This window comes from Pleuronectes platessa, chromosome 5 (genome assembly GCF_947347685.1).
Source record: "Pleuronectes platessa chromosome 5, fPlePla1.1, whole genome shotgun sequence".
In the NCBI taxonomy this organism is placed as follows: domain Eukaryota; kingdom Metazoa; phylum Chordata; class Actinopteri; order Pleuronectiformes; family Pleuronectidae; genus Pleuronectes; species Pleuronectes platessa.
In genome coordinates, this window is record NC_070630.1 from 27,144,123 (window position 1) to 27,161,787 (window position 17,665).

At 41.7% G+C, this 17,665-nt stretch overlaps 1 protein-coding gene across 1 annotated transcript; it reads right to left on the minus strand.

Moving 5' to 3' along the window:
- Positions 1 to 15,782: 15,782 nt before the first annotated feature.
- On the minus strand, positions 15,783 to 17,197 carry LOC128439752 (uncharacterized). Its single transcript, XM_053422139.1, has 4 exons — positions 16,956 to 17,197; positions 16,575 to 16,857; positions 16,349 to 16,435; positions 15,783 to 16,232 (listed from the first exon to the last, which is right to left on the minus strand). The coding sequence occupies exons 1-4, from the start codon at positions 17,135 to 17,137 to the stop codon at positions 15,783 to 15,785; spliced, it is 1,002 nt and encodes a 333-aa protein (XP_053278114.1). The 5' UTR covers positions 17,138 to 17,197.
- Between the last annotated feature and the right edge of the window lie 468 nt (positions 17,198 to 17,665).

Here is a 17,665-nt window from a genome sequence, read left to right on the forward strand (position 1 = left end):
ACTTTACACATTAACAATGCAGCTGGAGATTCTCCCTTCAGCAGATTTCACAGCAACACAGGTTTATCTAGAGCGCTCAGGCGAGAGGTGGTATGTAAAATATAACATAAATTCTGCTGCTGAGGAACACATGTTTTTGTTTATAGAACAGTTACACTGGCGTTGGTTCTTATCAACAAAAGCTCAGGTGAAATGTTCATTGGTGTGTTCTACGTGTCTTATAAAGATTTTTCCTAGAGGAGCTGGCCAGAGGTCTAGAGGCTCATATACATTCATACATACAGCCTGTGAGGAGAATGTCTGGAGGATCTCTGGAGTTCAGAGCATCACTGAAAGCAGCTTTGGTGTCCCAAAACTTCACTTGAAGCAGTTTCAAGTTAGATATAAAAACAGAAGGTTTTAATATATACTTATTCTCTCCAAGCTTATGTCAATGGATTACTTCTTTCAACACTATCTAGAAAAAGCACTGCTTTATATTAGATAATATAGTAATGCTTTTTCACAAAGACTGTAGAAAAACGTTGTTGTTCAAAAGGCCTGGGAACATTTTTTATTTAACTGTTGTGTTCTGTAACTTTTATTGAATTTGTAAATGGTTTAGTTTATTATGAAGGACAACCTACCAAATCAATATCCTTAGCTTTTCTTGGACACCTCACTGATTAAGATGCTATTTCAGTTTGTGCACAAATCACTGTTTACCCAAATTTAAACTAATGTTGCTAAAAAAGATAAAATGCTATTCATTCTCTCCCAGTTTTTTAGAGCGTCCTTCAGACAGTTCATAGCCTATTGATAATAGACAGGAGAACATCAATTTTTAATAGTAATGCAAACAAATTCAATTACTGTATGACTGTTAATAAAATCAAAATGGCTAGAGGGGCAGACAGGCAGATGGATTATGTTGATCCTGAGGTTAATTATTGATGCCCGACAGAGAGACAAATTGTAAACTGTGTTTGTTTTGAGAGCTATACCTCACTTTTGTCATGCCTGTCTGCCTGTGGGTCCATAGGAAGCTGGTGGTATCATTCATCGGTCTTTTTTATTTATTTAGCCTCTGTTTATGTACACAAATGTAGTAAAATTCACACATGTTAAATAATGTTTTAAAGGGATAGTTGAAAAATGAAACTCATAACACTTTTGGAGTCTCAGGGGTAAACAGAAACCAAATCCAATGCAATTGATGTAACTAGTGATCAAGTTTTCAAACGTTAAAAATTAAAAGTAAAAGGACCAGAAATTGCTCTATACTGCTGGTGTGGTGCCATCAAAGTGTCCGCAAGGCCCGACATTAATAATAGACACAAAAAGGCGTAATTTACACCAAGTTTTTATCCTTGTTTTTAAACCCTGTTTTAAAAAAATATTTTATTCATAACAATCTGAAAAACATGTGACCTGACATTGGTTGCGGTCTCTCTATGGCTGGTTGTCTACAACTCATGCAGGAAGACAGTGGAGATCTAATCTCAATTTGCCTCCTGACTCATGTACCATGAATTCAAACTATCCAGCAATCCTGGCCATTCATTTTCAGTTGATCGGGGGGAGGATCATCGATTCTTCAAGTTTAAGTCTCATTTAAATCAGAAAACAGGCTTACACAGGACCTTCCTCTCACTGCATCAGTATCAGTTAGTCTCCTGTGGCCACAGCCAAACAAGTGCAGGGCCGTATATATCCATTTAGGGTTTGCACAAAATGGCAGTTTCATGATACCAAATTAATGGTAAATGGTTTTGTATTTATATAGCGCTTTTCTAGTCTTGATGACCACTCAAAGCGCTTTACAGTACAGTTTTACATTCACCCATTCACACACACATTCATACAGTGCATCTATTCGCAGCACTTTGTTATTCTATGGGGGGCCATTCGGGGTTCAGCATCTTGCCAAAGGACACTTCGGCATGCAGATGGGTCAGGCTGGGGATCAAACTGCCAACCTTCAGGTTGGAGGACAACCACTCTAACCCTCAGCCACAGCCGACCCCAATGGAGTGAGTGAAAGACTTTGGACTCCCATTGATTCCAATAAGACAAAGCAGTCAAGTGAGAAAAGCAACACAGCTGGCACCATAAACACGCTGAGGAAGGTTTCAGCCTCCAGGCCTGAGGGATGCTCAGTGTTTACCAATCACAGCAATGGATTACACACAGTCATGCATTCACTGTGGACTGAAATAGGTGCATATCGAATTACCCTAAAACCACATCAGATAAGAAATTAAGGGAGATTAATCAAAATGGATTACAAACTGTGTATACATAGCTTCCATATATTGGATGATACATGGTATATAATTTTACCAACAAAGGGAGTAGCCACTTTCTATTGTCATATACATGTATGGCACCGTTAAAGACAGTTAAAGTATCTTCTCTGCTAATACTAAAATTAAAATGCTCTCTGTGCACTGATCACTACAAAACTGAGAGCAGCATTAGCATGATTTTATCAATTATCCCTTACACCTCCACCGAACCCAGTATTCCTCGATCCCTAAATAGCAATATCTTTATGACCTTTTTTAATGATAAAATTCAAACTATTAGAAATAAAATCAACCATCTCCTGCCCTCAATTGGCACTAATACCCTCCCAACAACAGAGATCTCAGAAACGGCTGAGAATCCTACCAATTACTTAGACAGCTTTTCTCTGATCACCAGTGATCAGTTTACCAAAATAATCTCAGGTTCTAAACCAACAACCTGTATCTTAGATCCCATTCCTACAAAATTACTCAAAGAAATTCTGCCCCTAATTGATAGTTCGTTACTTAACATTATCAATCTGTCATTATCATCAGGTTATGTACCACAGTCTTTTAAAATAGCTGTCATCAAACCCCTACTCAAAAAACCCACTCTAGACCCAGAGGTTTTAGCCAATTACAGGCCAATATCTAATCTCCCCTTCATGTCTAAAATCTTAGAAAAAGTTGTAGCCAATCAGCTGTGTGAGTTTCTCCAGGAAAATAATATATATGAAGACTTTCAGTCGGGGTTTAGAGCCAATCATAGTACAGAGACAGCCTTGGCAAAAGTCACTAATGACCTTTTAATAGCCTCAGATCAGGGACTTGTGTCTGTCCTCGTTCTGTTAGATCTCAGTGCAGCATTCGACACAATTGACCATCACATTTTATTACAAAGACTCAAACAGTTAATTAACATTAATGGAACCGCCCTTAACTGGTTTAAATCGTATTTTTCTGATCGCTCCCAATTCGTGCAAATTAATGATGAGTCATCTGTGCGCACCAAAGTTAACCATGGTGTTCCACAGGGCCCTGTGCTCGGCCCAATTTTATTCTCATTATATATGCTTCCACTCGGAAACATTATCAGGACACACTCGGTAAATTTCCACTGCTATGCGGATGACACCCAGTTATATTTGTCAATAAAACCTGAACAAAGTAATCAATTAACTAAACTTCGAACATGTCTCAAGGACATAAAAACCTGGATGACCCACAATTTTCTCTTATTAAACTCAGACAAAACAGAGGTTATAATACTTGGCCCCAAACATTTTTAGAGATACATTATCGAATGATATAGCTGCGCTAGACGACATTGCCCTTGCTTCCAATGAAACAGTCAGGAACTTGGGAGTGATCTTCGTTCGGACCGCTTTTTTCCACTTGCGTAATATTTCAAAAATTAGACATGTCCTTTCACAAAAAGATGCAGAAAAACTAGTCCACGCCTTTGTAACATCGAGACTGGACTATTGTAATTCATTATTATCAGGCTCCAGTAAGTCGTTAAAGACTCTACAGCTTGTCCAAAATGCCGCAGCACGTGTCCTGACGAGAACAAAGAGAAGAAGTTGTTCGTTTAATATGTTTTTTTTCATTCCAATGAATAAAAAAAAATACTTAGCTCAATTAAACTAAACTTTCTTATTTATGTGTATGGTTTGATCCAATTTTTTTACTTTACTATAATGTAATCTGACAGGGAGGCACTGAACTGATTTTTTTTATTTTAATCAAATCATTTTTATTATTTTGAGTGATTCGCGCATGCGCATTCTTTAAAATTTCTGGCGGCAACCTACTTCCGACGTGGTGAATAATATCAGTCCCTATGGCGTTGTGGTAAGGTTAAGGTAAGTCATTCCGATTTTTAAATCTGGGGGAGTTCATTTTTGCCCCCAGACAAAGAGTCTGTCTAAAGTTTGTGTGAGTTTTTGTGGGAAATGAGTCGTTCAGCTAGGATTTGCGCTGGGGGGAGCGGGTTCGCCGTCGCAGTTGGCGAGGCCGAGCGGAGGTTTTACCGGAGCTCTGGCGTGTTTGTGTGGGAGCAGCGAAGCTTGAGCTCGGTCTCATGAGCTCAGCAGAACTGCGGTGTATATTTTGCGGTGAATATTAATTAAATGTCCGCTTGATAAAAGTAGGGCACGGCGTTCTCTCACAGTATGCTTTTACTTAGAGCTGGAGTGAGACGTAACGCGTAGACAGACCAGCGAACTGATGTCGCAGACGTACTCTCACACTGTTGGGGAAAAAAAAAAAAATACCGTCGTGTTGTGTGACGGCAGATACAGAAGCGGGTATTTACTCAAAGTTATAGAGGGAGATGGAGCGAGGTGACCCGGGGCAGGAGGGAGTGAGGTGAGCCGAGGGAGGGAGGGAGGGAGGTGAGTGAGGTGGGAGCAGACAGGCAGGAGAAGGTGAGTTAAGGGGAGAGAGGATGGTGATTATGAAAGGCAGATAAGTTTTTTTATTTTTGAGCAAATGTTCGTGTGTTTGACTGATGGATAGTGGAATACATATTACTGGTACTGTGGTGCTTACTGTGCTCTTGTGCTGTGTTTGTGTGTTATTGCTTACTGTGCTGTATTTATTAAAAAGCAACAAGCGAACAAGTCATATTTCTCTCTCTCTCTTTCTCTCTCTCACAGGGCACTATGATGGAAAATACATCCGTTCGATTGCTGGTTATCCTGAGTGAAGACAGCAGCGTGAGAATGGAGCTACGTAACGGGATTCCCGATTCACTTGAAGAGTTTATCGATGAGGTCAAGAATGCATGTGGATTAGGGGGATTCATAAGGTTGCAGTACAAGGACACAGATTTTGGGAACACATTTGTTAATCTGACCTCTACAACTGTAATTAAGGATCTTACAGTTCTCAAAGTACTGCAGTTAGACCCTGATTCAACTGTTGTCTTGTACGCACTTGATCCCCCAGTGAGTAGCATCCCTTTGGTTGGACTGGACAGTGATGACTCCTCAGTGTCTGCACATACAGACGACACAATACTGCTTAGCAGCACTTCCTCAGACTCACTAAGGACCCAACAGTGGCCACGACATTTCCCAATCCCACGCTTCTCCTATGACACAGAATGTCAACTGCAGAGGGGGAATGCAGAGTACATGAGAAGCAAAACTAGACTGACACCTAGCTCAAAAATGCTGTCAGACATACTGGAGAAAGTAGCTGAAAGTATCTACGCATACACACCATACCCTGAAGATTCTGACGTCAGTGATGTTGCTGAAGCACTGACAAAGAAGCACCCCTGCCTGAAAGAACCAGGGTCTTTCAATGAGAGCTATGGTTGGAAGTGCAGGATGAAGATGAAAATGGCCAACTACAGGACTCAACTTAGGGCACACGGTACATCTCCCGAGGTCACAGTGAATTCTTTGAAATCCAAGTCTCAAGGGGACTCCTACCCAGCTAAGAATATCAAGAGACCTAGACGAGCTGAGGCCAATCATTTTCCACCTTTGCCAAGTGGTGAGACTACATAAAGCCTGGAACAAGAGAGGGTTTCCCTTTTGACTGAACTACAGAAAAAAAAAAAGTCAAATAATAAAAGAAAAGATGGCAAAGACGTTTGGATACCGTAGACAAGAAATAGTGCATAAGCAGCCGAGCACTGAAGACATGTTGGCAAGATGGCCAGCACTTTTTCAGATGGAAGAGATATGTTTTTATATGTAAGGCACCTTAGACCTTTTTTTGACAGGAGAGGGACTTAATATATTTAGTAATGCCATTAACGATGATTTTTGAACCTTCAAAACTTAGGTATTTACAGAAGAGGATTTATTTAACTCCACTTTCAAAGCTCTTTCTGCATGCTCTGTTTTTGTTTCTCCAGATTAATGCTGAGTTCATGCGGGTGACAACAGTTCCCTTGGAGACAAAGTTCTTAGCGCAGTTGGACAAGCACACGTCGAAACTGCTGGAGGTCATCAGGAGCTGATCGTGGTGCTGGTGGCGGACCCTGTGTCGCGTTGGCATTGGGCACGGGCGGTGGACCAGGACCGCGGTGGTGGCTCGTGATGGGTCCTGGTGGTCGCCGGTGGACGGTGACTGAGGACTGGAGTGGCGTCTGGTCTGGATGGTGGATCGTGATCTGGATGGTTGCTGAGCATGGACTGTGATTGCAGCGGGACTGCTTGGCATGTCATGTTGGGGTTGTCCTTCGGGATGTTTACCCTCATCAAATGCTGCTAGAGACTTTAATCTTTAATCTTGAAGACTTTAATCTTGATGATGTTTTCCTGCACGTGGCATCTATTGCACTTCTGTCCGTCCTGGGAGAGGGATCCCTCACATGTGGCTCTCTCTGAGGTTTCTACGTATTTTTACCCTGTTAAAAGGGTTTTTAGTAGTTTTTCCTTACTCTTGCTGAGGGTTAAGGACAGAGGATGTCACACCCTGTTAAAGCCCTATGAGATGAATTGTAATTTGTGAATACGGGCTATACAAATAAAATTTGATTGATTGACTTTGATGCTCTGCTGACTCAGCTGGATTCAAATCAGGATTGTAAACCTTGGTGAATTTGTCTCTCAACTGCTGAATAACGTTCTGTTCAAACTATTTCTGAATTTTTTTTACACTCTGCGTTTGGGCCTCTCATCCAAACACAGACACAGATTCAAAAAATGCCTTTCCCAGCGCAGATTGTCAAAAACTTTGTGTTGTGCGTATCCATGTTTAAATGTAAAACGGAGCATTTGGGAAACAATGATGTCAGAGCTTTGGTTACACATGCACGCTGTTGCACTTTGTAATGAGCATGAACCAGAAACAAACACAATGGTGGCTTCTGGTTTTTCAACATGTAAATGCTTGTTCCAAATACAAGATTGGAGCAAAATGTTCCATCACTGCACTACATGGACAGTGATTTTTTTTACTTTTGGTGTATAAACTAATCAGGAGACAGATCCTGGAATATTGTTCACAATCTTTAACATTTGACGGTGTTTTTCAACATTTTCCTTGATTTCTCAATAGAACAATCAGAGAGAATAAAAATCTGTCATGTTCGGGGGACTGATATTTAATGAGTGTGTGTTTAAATTCTACTTTGTGATGAGTTGAGTGCACTGAAAGTACTTTTACCTACTACCTTTCGAGGCTCTCTCCTTTTAACCCACCTAGTTGTAAAGCGTTAACATTATGATGTAAAGCACCTTAAGATAATGCATGTTGTGTTTTGTGCTGTACAGATAAAATTGTTAAAGTGAAGATACAGTTTGACCACAAAATCCTGTTTGGTTGGAAGGGCATTCAACGTTTAGATTTAGCAGTTAAAAGTTAATGTGCTTCCACATCAGATGAAATAGCACTCAAAACATATTTGCAACAAAAAAAAGTCTACTTTCACAGACAGATGCAGCGGGGGAACACTTTGTTCAATCATGAGTGGTGTGAGACTCCGACTTCTAAATGAGCTCTGTCACGGTGCTTCAGTGTTTCTTCTGTCAGAAAGAGCTGACTGCAGAAACTTTCAGTCCTGCAAACCTCACAACATAACACAGGTATGTCATGTTTGGGTAATTGTCAGTACTTTGCAAGACTAAGGACTCTTTCACTTACACTTTGTTTGTTCTGGACCTTCAGACTTCACATTTTTGGAATAGTTCCGACTTTCAGACCAATTGCAGGAAGTGGAGACTGCAATAAATGATAGATGGGCTAGAATTGGTGATGCTGGTAGTATCATAATGATATTACAGTGACGAGCAAAGTAACAAAAAGGACCACAACACATAATAAATGCTTCCCATGTCATACATACAAATTGCGGATGATCACTAAAAGGTCTAAAAATTAACCCTAAAAGTCTTAAAAGTGCATAACAGTATAAAATAAGAGTAAAGTCATAAGAATTGTACTGTTTGTTTAGTGTGTTGGTTAAGAGTTTGAATCTTGGGAAGAAACTGTTTGTGAATCTGGTGGTGGAAAGAGATTCAAATTGATGGTGACCAGGGTGTGGTCGATGTTTTTGGCTGTGGCGAGGTATGTGGTCTGCGATAAGTTGTAATGAAGGGAGAGGGCAGCCGATAATATTTGTGCTGTGTCGATGACCCTCTGCAGAGCATTTTTTATCGGCAGCAGAGCAGCTGCTTCCTGGTTCGAACATGTCAGCCTGAATTAGCCCTTTATTGCCATGTGCGATTGTGTAGTGTACAGTAGCAAAATATACACATACAAGTACATTGTTACTGAGTCAGTACTTCAGTCTGCAAGGCTCTGTGCTGCGGCTATGATTAGCATCATTCAGTCCTGCAGATCTCTCTCTGCTTTCATTACTAGCCCTCATAAGAACATGATGTTGTGTACTAAAGTGCAGCGGCTCCTATTGCAGTGTAGGTCACTGTGGGACATTCAGTCTTAAAAGTATCCATCAAATATCTCTGGTAATGTAATGTGAATCATTTCCAACCATGAATGCAAGACGCTGTGCCAAGAGGATAATATCAGCTGTGTGCCTGCATTCACATAATTGACAAGATCATCAAAAACATATTCAGCCACTCCTAGAGGACAACTGTTTGTTCCCTATATGGCATATTGTCTATTGCGTTTTCTGTGGAGGGGGTAAATTGACGCTTTAAGCAATCGACAATAAATATTCTTAACTGGTATTCATTCTTTGCACCCTGATTTCCAACATTATAAAGACGTTTCTTCACAGATGAAATGTGTTTCTGGAGACAGAACGAGAAGTTGAATGCAGGATCATCTTGTACCATGAACAAACTCATTGTTTTTTTACTGTCTAGGTTGTGAGATCAACATCACGACAAGTTACCTACTCTACAAGCAACCTAGCCAGTGAGCCTCCATGCCAGTTTGTGTTGAACAGAACAGACCGTTAACTTTAAAAACTGAAGAATATTAAGCAAATCTGCCTGAATGAAAAAAAAACACATAGGACACCCCCCGCACCCTCTCCATCCTCTTCCTGAAATGAACTGAAAACTTTTCTTTTAGTAATGTGCACCGGTGCATAGGGAAAACCATCTTCACCACACGGAACAAGAAGTTCAGTGGACTGAATATACTGCTTGTAAAGCCCCCCCGCATAAGTGCAGCATATGAAATATGAATCAGGTAAAAAGACACATCGACATGTGTTTTTTCCTAAGGAAAATGTTGACTTTGATAGATTTGAGTCCTCATAAATATCCAGGGAGCTCAAACTGGCTTTTACTTATTCTGCCTGGCCCACTGTTGTGTCTTAATAAATGAGAGCAATCCGGTTGAAGCAGGAGAAAGCTTGAGACGTCCCAGCACAACACTGAATATTTCATTACAGGATTCTTGGTGGCTGGTACCTCTTTTTTATAGAACATAAACCATCATTAAAATAAACAGTAAGAGGGATGTATAGAGTTGTATCCAGCATTAGAATCTTATTTTCACCACTAACAAGTCAAAAAAATGTTGAGGACTTAATATTAATACGAAGTTTTATATTTTTCCATAGAAAAAGGCTGGAGATACAGACAAAATAAAAACAGGGACACAATCGACAAATAACACCATCTGTCAAGTTTACAGCCTTGGGCCTTTTGTCTCCTACAAGAAGTGATGGGACCACTGAGTATTTGTCCTCAGACACTTGTACTACTGTTTTGTCCCAAGGCTCTCAAGCATTCACATCTGCTTCTTTGTAAGTTTCTACATCCTCATTTTTCTTTCTGTTATATTTCCCTCTGTGTAACCCTGCGGACTGTAATAATGTTCAGGCCCTCTCGGTGCTTGTAAAATACAATCCTCTCTTAGCCTTGGCTTTGAACTCCTTGCCACTACGTTTTCTATCCTTTTCTCCAGCTGCTGTAAGAGGAAGGGGTCTGGCGCCACGCAGTAAGGTCTCGACCCCTCGCCCACTTGCTGTGGTCAGGATCTGAGTAGCGCCGGCAGTTCAGGACAACGCATGCAGCATTTCCATTTCATGTCAGAAAGATTAGGATCAATGAAGATGATGATGTTGCCGTAAAACTTAGCATATAAATGGGAAAAAAAGATTAAATCACCAACAACTAAAGAGTCCATTGGAACTGCCTGATAGGCTACGCAATGCAGCATGCACAGGGTTGAGAATGGCTTTTGTTAGCAACTCAAGATAGTATGTTCTTAGGGAGCTAAAATAGAATCACTGTACACCATTCAAAGGGTGAAATCTTCACTGTTCCCTCTGTCAACACGTTTACCAGTTGCTAATTGCCAATTTGCAGTCTTTAGAGGCAGCGTTACTCTGTAGAGTAGACTGTAACAGTCAGTTGTGGTATTAAAAAAGATGAAGAAGCTAAAGGACAATTCATCAGGGCTGCACTATATATTTTTGAATTGGTGGTTATTGCCATAAACCACCAATTCAATTCCAGCTGGGAACTTAGTTATAAACCTGGGTTTATTTTCTGTCTTCCCCATATTTTCTGTTGGTTCAGTCCAAAATGAGTTGCGACTGATAACGTCACCTCTAACAAAGCTTCAGATTCAGAGACATTTTCATGTAATGCATAACAGTTAGGCCTATATTACAAGAGAGTCATCTCAGGAAGTTGCAACCTTTATGGCGTATGATGGCAACATTCAGAAATGCCTTTAATAATCACTCGCTCTGCGTTGCTGTTGCTGTAAAATAGCAGCATCGCACAAGCCTCAATTTCAATTTTTTGTTGCATTGAGGAGGCATTTGCCGTCACTCCCTTCTCTCCCACCTGTACACAGAGATCAGGGGGAAATATATTTGGGCTTTAAAGCAGCAGCAGTCAGGTCGGTGTGGCTCTCTTTGATGTGCAGATATTTCACCTGCTCATACTACAGCTCCCTATGTGTTTTTGCTCCTGTGTGTGTGTTTGTGTGTGTGTGTGTGTGTGTGCTGGTGCGGAAGGATTTGCTATAGAGTATGTCACCAGAGGCTGTGCCTGAGACACCGTTACCATGGTAACACATTCTCCAATTTGATGACGAGCATGAAAGGCATGTTAAGAGATTAATGTTTTTGGAGTAGACACACACAGAGAGGTTACACCCCAGAGAGAGAGTGAGGAAAGACATGTGTGTGTGTGTATGTCTGTCTGTGTGTGTGTGTGTGTGTGTGTGTGTGTGTTCACTTTTCCAAATGCAGTGCTTTTTAGCTCTGGCAATAGGCGATACCCCCGGGGTCTCCCACACACAGCCTGAGACGAAACAGTTGCTTTTCAGCATCTTCATTAAATAAGTTGAAAACATTAACTCACAAAAACAATTTCTGCTGGCGGCTAGCTTTGCAGCCCAGCATTGTCTCTGCTTGTGTGTGTGTCTTTCCCCTGGATCACTCTCCATGCACACAGTAACCTTTTTTCTTTCATTTTTGATAACAAATTCAGTTTGTAAATTTGTATTAGCACTGATGCTAATTTCACACATTTATACAAAGCCCATTGAGATTTAGGGTTAAATGAGGCCCACCAGTGATTCATTGAATAATATGACATAATACACCATCCTGTCACAGGGTGAAGTGGAAGTGGAATGAGTTGGTGTGATAAGGACTGTCCTATGTGCATCCGACCTGGACGACGTCGCGTCGCTCAGGGTGGGGGGGCGTGGCGGCGATGTATACCAACATGAAACCAACATAACAGGGGGGTCCGACCCATCTTGGAACACGGACCTAGGAGTCTGACACACGCATTGAAAGTGAAAGGTGAGGGCCGGCGCAGGTCGGCAGAGGTGGGATTCCAGCCCCCAAGGGCTCCGTGCACACTACCGCGTACCCCCGAAACACTTTGCGTACCCCGTGCCCCAGTTTGGTTTTTGAACACTGTGTCTTGTTTGTCACTGACCAGCGGCTTCACAGGAACGAGCTCTGATCTCACTGTGCATCTCTCTGAGCGAATGAGTGGGGGCGGAGTCCCGGGGGCCTGATCGTGTGTGTGCTGTCTGGGGATACACACACACATTTGCCGCTCCTGGTATTTCATGCTGGACTGATACGATGATGATTTAACAAATTAACGTGAACGTGAGTTCGCGACTTGCACAACACTGTTCAGGGAGCCGCTGCAGAGCTGCGGGTGGCCGACCCCTGGCTACGACGAAAGAACGAATTGTTTACTGTTCCACTGTTAAATAGATGCGGACGTCAAAACATTAGTTCCGCCTTACATTTCCCTATCCCGGTCGCACGCCCCACCTGTTATGCCTCTGAGCCCCACCAGTTTGAGATTCACCGGCATAGAGTGAGATGGCGGTTTGACTTATCCGGCCCGCAGGCCGTATGTTTGACACCTAGACCATCTTTATTTTTAAATCAAATCTGATATGCTGATAATAAAAACAAATGCACCATTATATCCTGTAAAGTTTAAATAGATGATTCGGGTGAGGGAGTGTTTTAAAAGAAGGAGGCTTTCGCCCATCATTATACATCTTAATAAACACTTAAAAAGGATGGAAGAGTACTTTGAAAAGAACTTCAATCAGAAATTCGAAATCAGCACCTACAGGACACCATTTGAACAGATTAATATCCTGAAAAGAAGAAGTCAGGAAGCTGGGGCTTATTGTGTTCTCAGGTGAGCTGCATGACTGGAATGGCAATTTAAATCACTGGGGATAAAATACGCCAGCAGATATGTATATTTTGGGGATGCTAATTTGAGACCTACGAAGCCACTGTCTGCTCTTTCGAGGAAGGCGAAGATTCAACTAGCTTTTAAGACCTGCAAATTATAGGCCACAGCTTGTTAGCCTGTTTCCCAATTATGCATGTCAACTCATAACGCTGCATCTCACATCACTGCTTTTCACAAGGTGCTGCTAATTCACGGGCCATGACACAAACACTGTGGCTGAGGGTCTGTGTGTGTGTTTGTGTGTGTGTGTGTGTGTAACTCACATGCATATCGGCCTGGTTGAGCTTGTAGATTCGTATCCTGACAGGAGCGCTGGAGAAGCAGAGACAGCAGTGGGAGGCAGAGGCAGCCTTCCCTCTGAATCAAGGTTAATTCAAGATGCTTTAAAGGCAGTGGTGAACAAAGCTGCACACATATAAAAACCCAGTGTGCTGAAATGAGTGGTCTTTAGAGGCACACAGCTACCCTCAAAACTCACCTCACCTCAAACTTCACTAAAAGGAGGTCATTCTCAAGCTATAATTATTTCAATCTGCTCGGAGACCACTGCACAGTGAGCGCCGACCTCTGCTCGTCCATGTTTTATGAAAATGTTCATTTTCTTTCAATAGCGCTCTTGAAAGCCATCAAGTTGTATCTCACTCATTGTTTAGAATTGTGCCGGACCTCTCAAGGGCATTTACCTGCACATTTTGAGTTTTACATGAAAATACCCTGTGTATAATATTATGATGTGCATTTATGGATTAGACAGCAATCATTTTGATTTGACAATTAAAGAGGAGATGCAATGAATGTGTTGTTATATATTTGTCCCGCCAGATCATTTTTGATACTTAGATTACTAACACAGACTTCCAGGGGTACAAACAGCATTCATAGAATTACATTTAATTTAGCTGACGCTTTTATCCAAAGCGACTTACAATAAGTGCATTCAACCATGATGGTACAAACCCAGAACAACAAGAATCAAGAAAGTACAATTTCCTCCAAGAAAACCAACCTACTAAGGGTTAGTAAGTGCTACTACTTACTTATAGCTACTAAATATATATAGTTTTTTATAATATTTTTTATCCAAAGTATTGTCGGAATAGGTGTGTTTTTAGTTTGCAGTGGAAGATGTGTAGACTTTCTGATGTCCTGATGTCGATGGGAGCTCATTCCACCATTAAGGAGCCAGGACAGCAAACAGTCGTGATTTTGATGAGTGATCACCTCGCAGTGAGGGAGCATCAAGCCGATTGGCAGAGCGGAGTGAACGGGCTGGGGTGTAACGTTTGACCATGTCCTGGATGTTGACTGGACCCGATCCGTTTGCAGCACGGTACACAAGTACTAATGTTTTGAAATGGATGCGGGTAGCCACTGGTAATCAGTGAAGGGAGCGGAGTAGTGTGAGTGAATTTAAGTAAAAGACCAGTGGAGCTGCTGCATTCTGGATGAGCTGCAGAGGTCGGATGGCGCTAGCAGGTAGACCTGCCAGGAGAGTGCTGCAATAGTCTAGGTGTGAGATGACCAGAGCCTGGACCACAACCTGTGCCGCCTCGTGAGTGAGAAGGGGACGTATTCTTCTGATGTTGTGCAGCATGAATCTACACAAGCTTGTTGTTGCAGTAATGTTGGCAGTAAGGGGGAGTTGACTGTCGAGTGTCACACCCAGGTTCCTATAGCAGTCTGGGTGGGGGTTAACACGGAGTTGTCGAAGGTAATAGTCAGGTCGTGGGTGGGAGAGTCTTTCCCTGGAAGGAGAAGTAGTTCCTTCCTGTCAAGGTGGATTTCCATGTGGCATGCAGGCTACAGGGCTTCATAGCAGATCATCTTACACAGCTGCTCTTTGCTTTGCTGCAGTACAGTATAAGGGCCACTGATAGATCGTCAAAAAAAATGTCAAGAACCAAGTTAGAAAATGTATAAAAAGTAACCAAATGTTTTCAGAAGGAAACCAGTGACATTTTAATATATTTTGAGGTGGAGCTTGAGGTGACATAACATCTATGGGAAAATTCAGGTAAAGATAGAATCTGTAAACTAAAGGTACCCTGTTGTGTCATATAGTTTTTTTATTCAGTTGTGTAATGTTATTGTATTTTATTTTATTAACATATTTATATATACTTTTTCTAAGTATTATTTCTTTAATCACATAATTTATGTAATTATCAGCTGTCTCTTATTGTATTGTGTTCTTGTTTCAACATGTTTACAATTTGTTAGTTACAGTTTTTTTCCATCGCTAACGAGCGCTTACCTATACTTAAAATACTTTTTCTAAACTCTTAACACAGACTTACACCTACAAAACACAATTGGCCAAATAGATCATTTTCTTCTCAAAAGCACATTTTGTTAACTATATACTAACTCTTCATTTCAAAATAGAAGACATCTTTCTCTGCACACACTTACCAAAACACTGGACATCTGACTCAAAATGAAATTATTCTTTCAAAGAATAACTCTTGTTTTCACTTCACAAGGAACATGAAGCCAATCAAAGTACACCAGGTTTCAAAATACTGGCTATTGTGGACATTACAAAAACTGCATAGACTTTTATGTTTCAGTTTTACAGGTATTTGCATGCAAAACATGCAATCCACTGTTTTTTACGCCAAATTTTTTGGTTGGGAACTGTACTGTATATCCACATGTAATGTTCACATTCAAAAGCATTCCAGTAAAAAGCGAATCAGTTTTTTTTTCTTTACTGTTTACTACAGGAGGTATAGTAGAAATACTGTTTACAGTATGATACAACAGAAAACGTTTTACAGTATTGTTTACTGTAAAGTTAACAAAATATCCATGAACAAAAAAGCCCAGTAAAAAGGGAGAACTAAAAAAAAGCACAAAATTCCTTTATCTAATCCCTGCGATCTTCAGGGTTAGGCCACAAGTTTTCATCCACATCGCATCTGATGTTATCCAAGGCGATACACCTTGGATAAAACCGCTTGGAATGCCTGATCCACCCTTGACAATCATCAACTGTGATGTCCCTGCAGCCAGCATCCATGGCTTCAAGGAGGGACAACTGGTCATGTGGCTGATGGTCATAGACTTTCCACCTCCATTTAGAAAAGAACTCCTCTATGGGGTTGAGGAAAGGTGAATAGGGTGGAAGAAATAGACGAATCAGTCTTGGGTGGACCTCAAACCATGCTGTAACTGCTTGTGAGTGATGGAAGGCCACGTTGTCCCAGGTGATAACGAAGGTCCTCCTGTTTTCACCCTCCTGATCCTGCTCTGGAACCAGGCGCTGGTGGAGATCATCGAGAAAAGCAAGGAGGCGCTCGGTGTTGTAAGGTCCAACCTGACATTTGTGGAGGAGTGATCCTGCATTTGAAATTGCCGCACACATAGTGATATTTGCCCCTCTCTGTCCAGGAACATCAACTGTGGCCCTTTTTGCAATGACATTTCTTCCACGTCAACGCCTTTTGGCCAGATTAAATCTGCCTCATCCACGTATACGAATTCATGAGGGGCCTGGTTGGCCTCCAATTCCATAACTCTCTGAAACAAAATTTATGTAAATCATGCCATTATAGTACTATATACCATACAGTACTGTAACCTATTACTGAGTAGGTTACCTACTTGAAAAGTGCAAAGCTTATAGAACTGTACATTGAATTGAATATACACACTATACCTGGACATATTGTTGTCGTAGCACCTTGACTCGCTCACTGTTCCTCTCAAAGGGAACAGTGTAGAGCTGTTTCATCCGCACTCTGTGTTTGGACAATGTCCGCGTAATGGTTGCGAGGCTGATGCTATTGATATTGTGAAATATCTCTTGGTCCTCCAAAATTCTGCTTTGAATCTCATGCAGTTTAATTGCGTTATTTGCAACAACCATATCTACTATGGCAAGCTCTTGTTGATGATTAAGGAGCTTACCTCTTCCCCCAGAGGGAGGAAGACGTTGCATTCTTTTGAGGGACAAAAAAAATCAACATATGCATTACTGTATGGCTTCATTGACATGTCAAGTGAGAATAGAAACAATCCATGTAAAATGCAAACTTACCTGTTGGTTTGTTGAAAGATGCGTATAATTGACGCAACCGTTGACCGCCCCAAATTGGGCTGTACTCTTTCACCAGCCTCCCTTAGTGAAAGACCGTGGTTTATCACATGGTCAATGATAGTGGCACGAATTCCATCACTCACCACTGCCCTTGTAGCCCTTAGAATGCCACCACCACGCATTCTTATACCTCTACCTTGCCCTCTCCTTAGGCCTGCTCTTCTCCCTGGACCTGCTCCTCTCACTACTCCTGCTCCTCTCACTTCTCCTGCTCCTCTCACTACTCCTGCCCTCTCCTTAGGCCTGCTCTTCTCCCTGGACCTGCTCCTCTCACTACTCCTGCTCCTCTCACTACTCCTGCTCCTCTCACTTCTCCTGCTCCTTTCACTACTCCTGCTCCTCTCACTTCTCCTGCTCCTCTCACTACTCCTGCTCCTCTCACTACTCCTGCTCCTCTCACTACTCCTGCTCCTCTCACTACTACACCTCTCACTGCTCCTCTCACTGGGCCTGCTCTTCTCCCTGGGCCCCTTGCTCTAACTCTTCCTCGTCCAGACATCTTTTTCGGTTTCTGTTTCCAAAAACATCACTCCTCAAAGTCCTCCTTTTACAGTAGTAATGCCATTGATTCTAAGCCAGAGTGGAATCAGCTGTGGTTGACCCAATATACCCAACATACATCAGCTGTGTGTCAATTATTCAATTGTTTG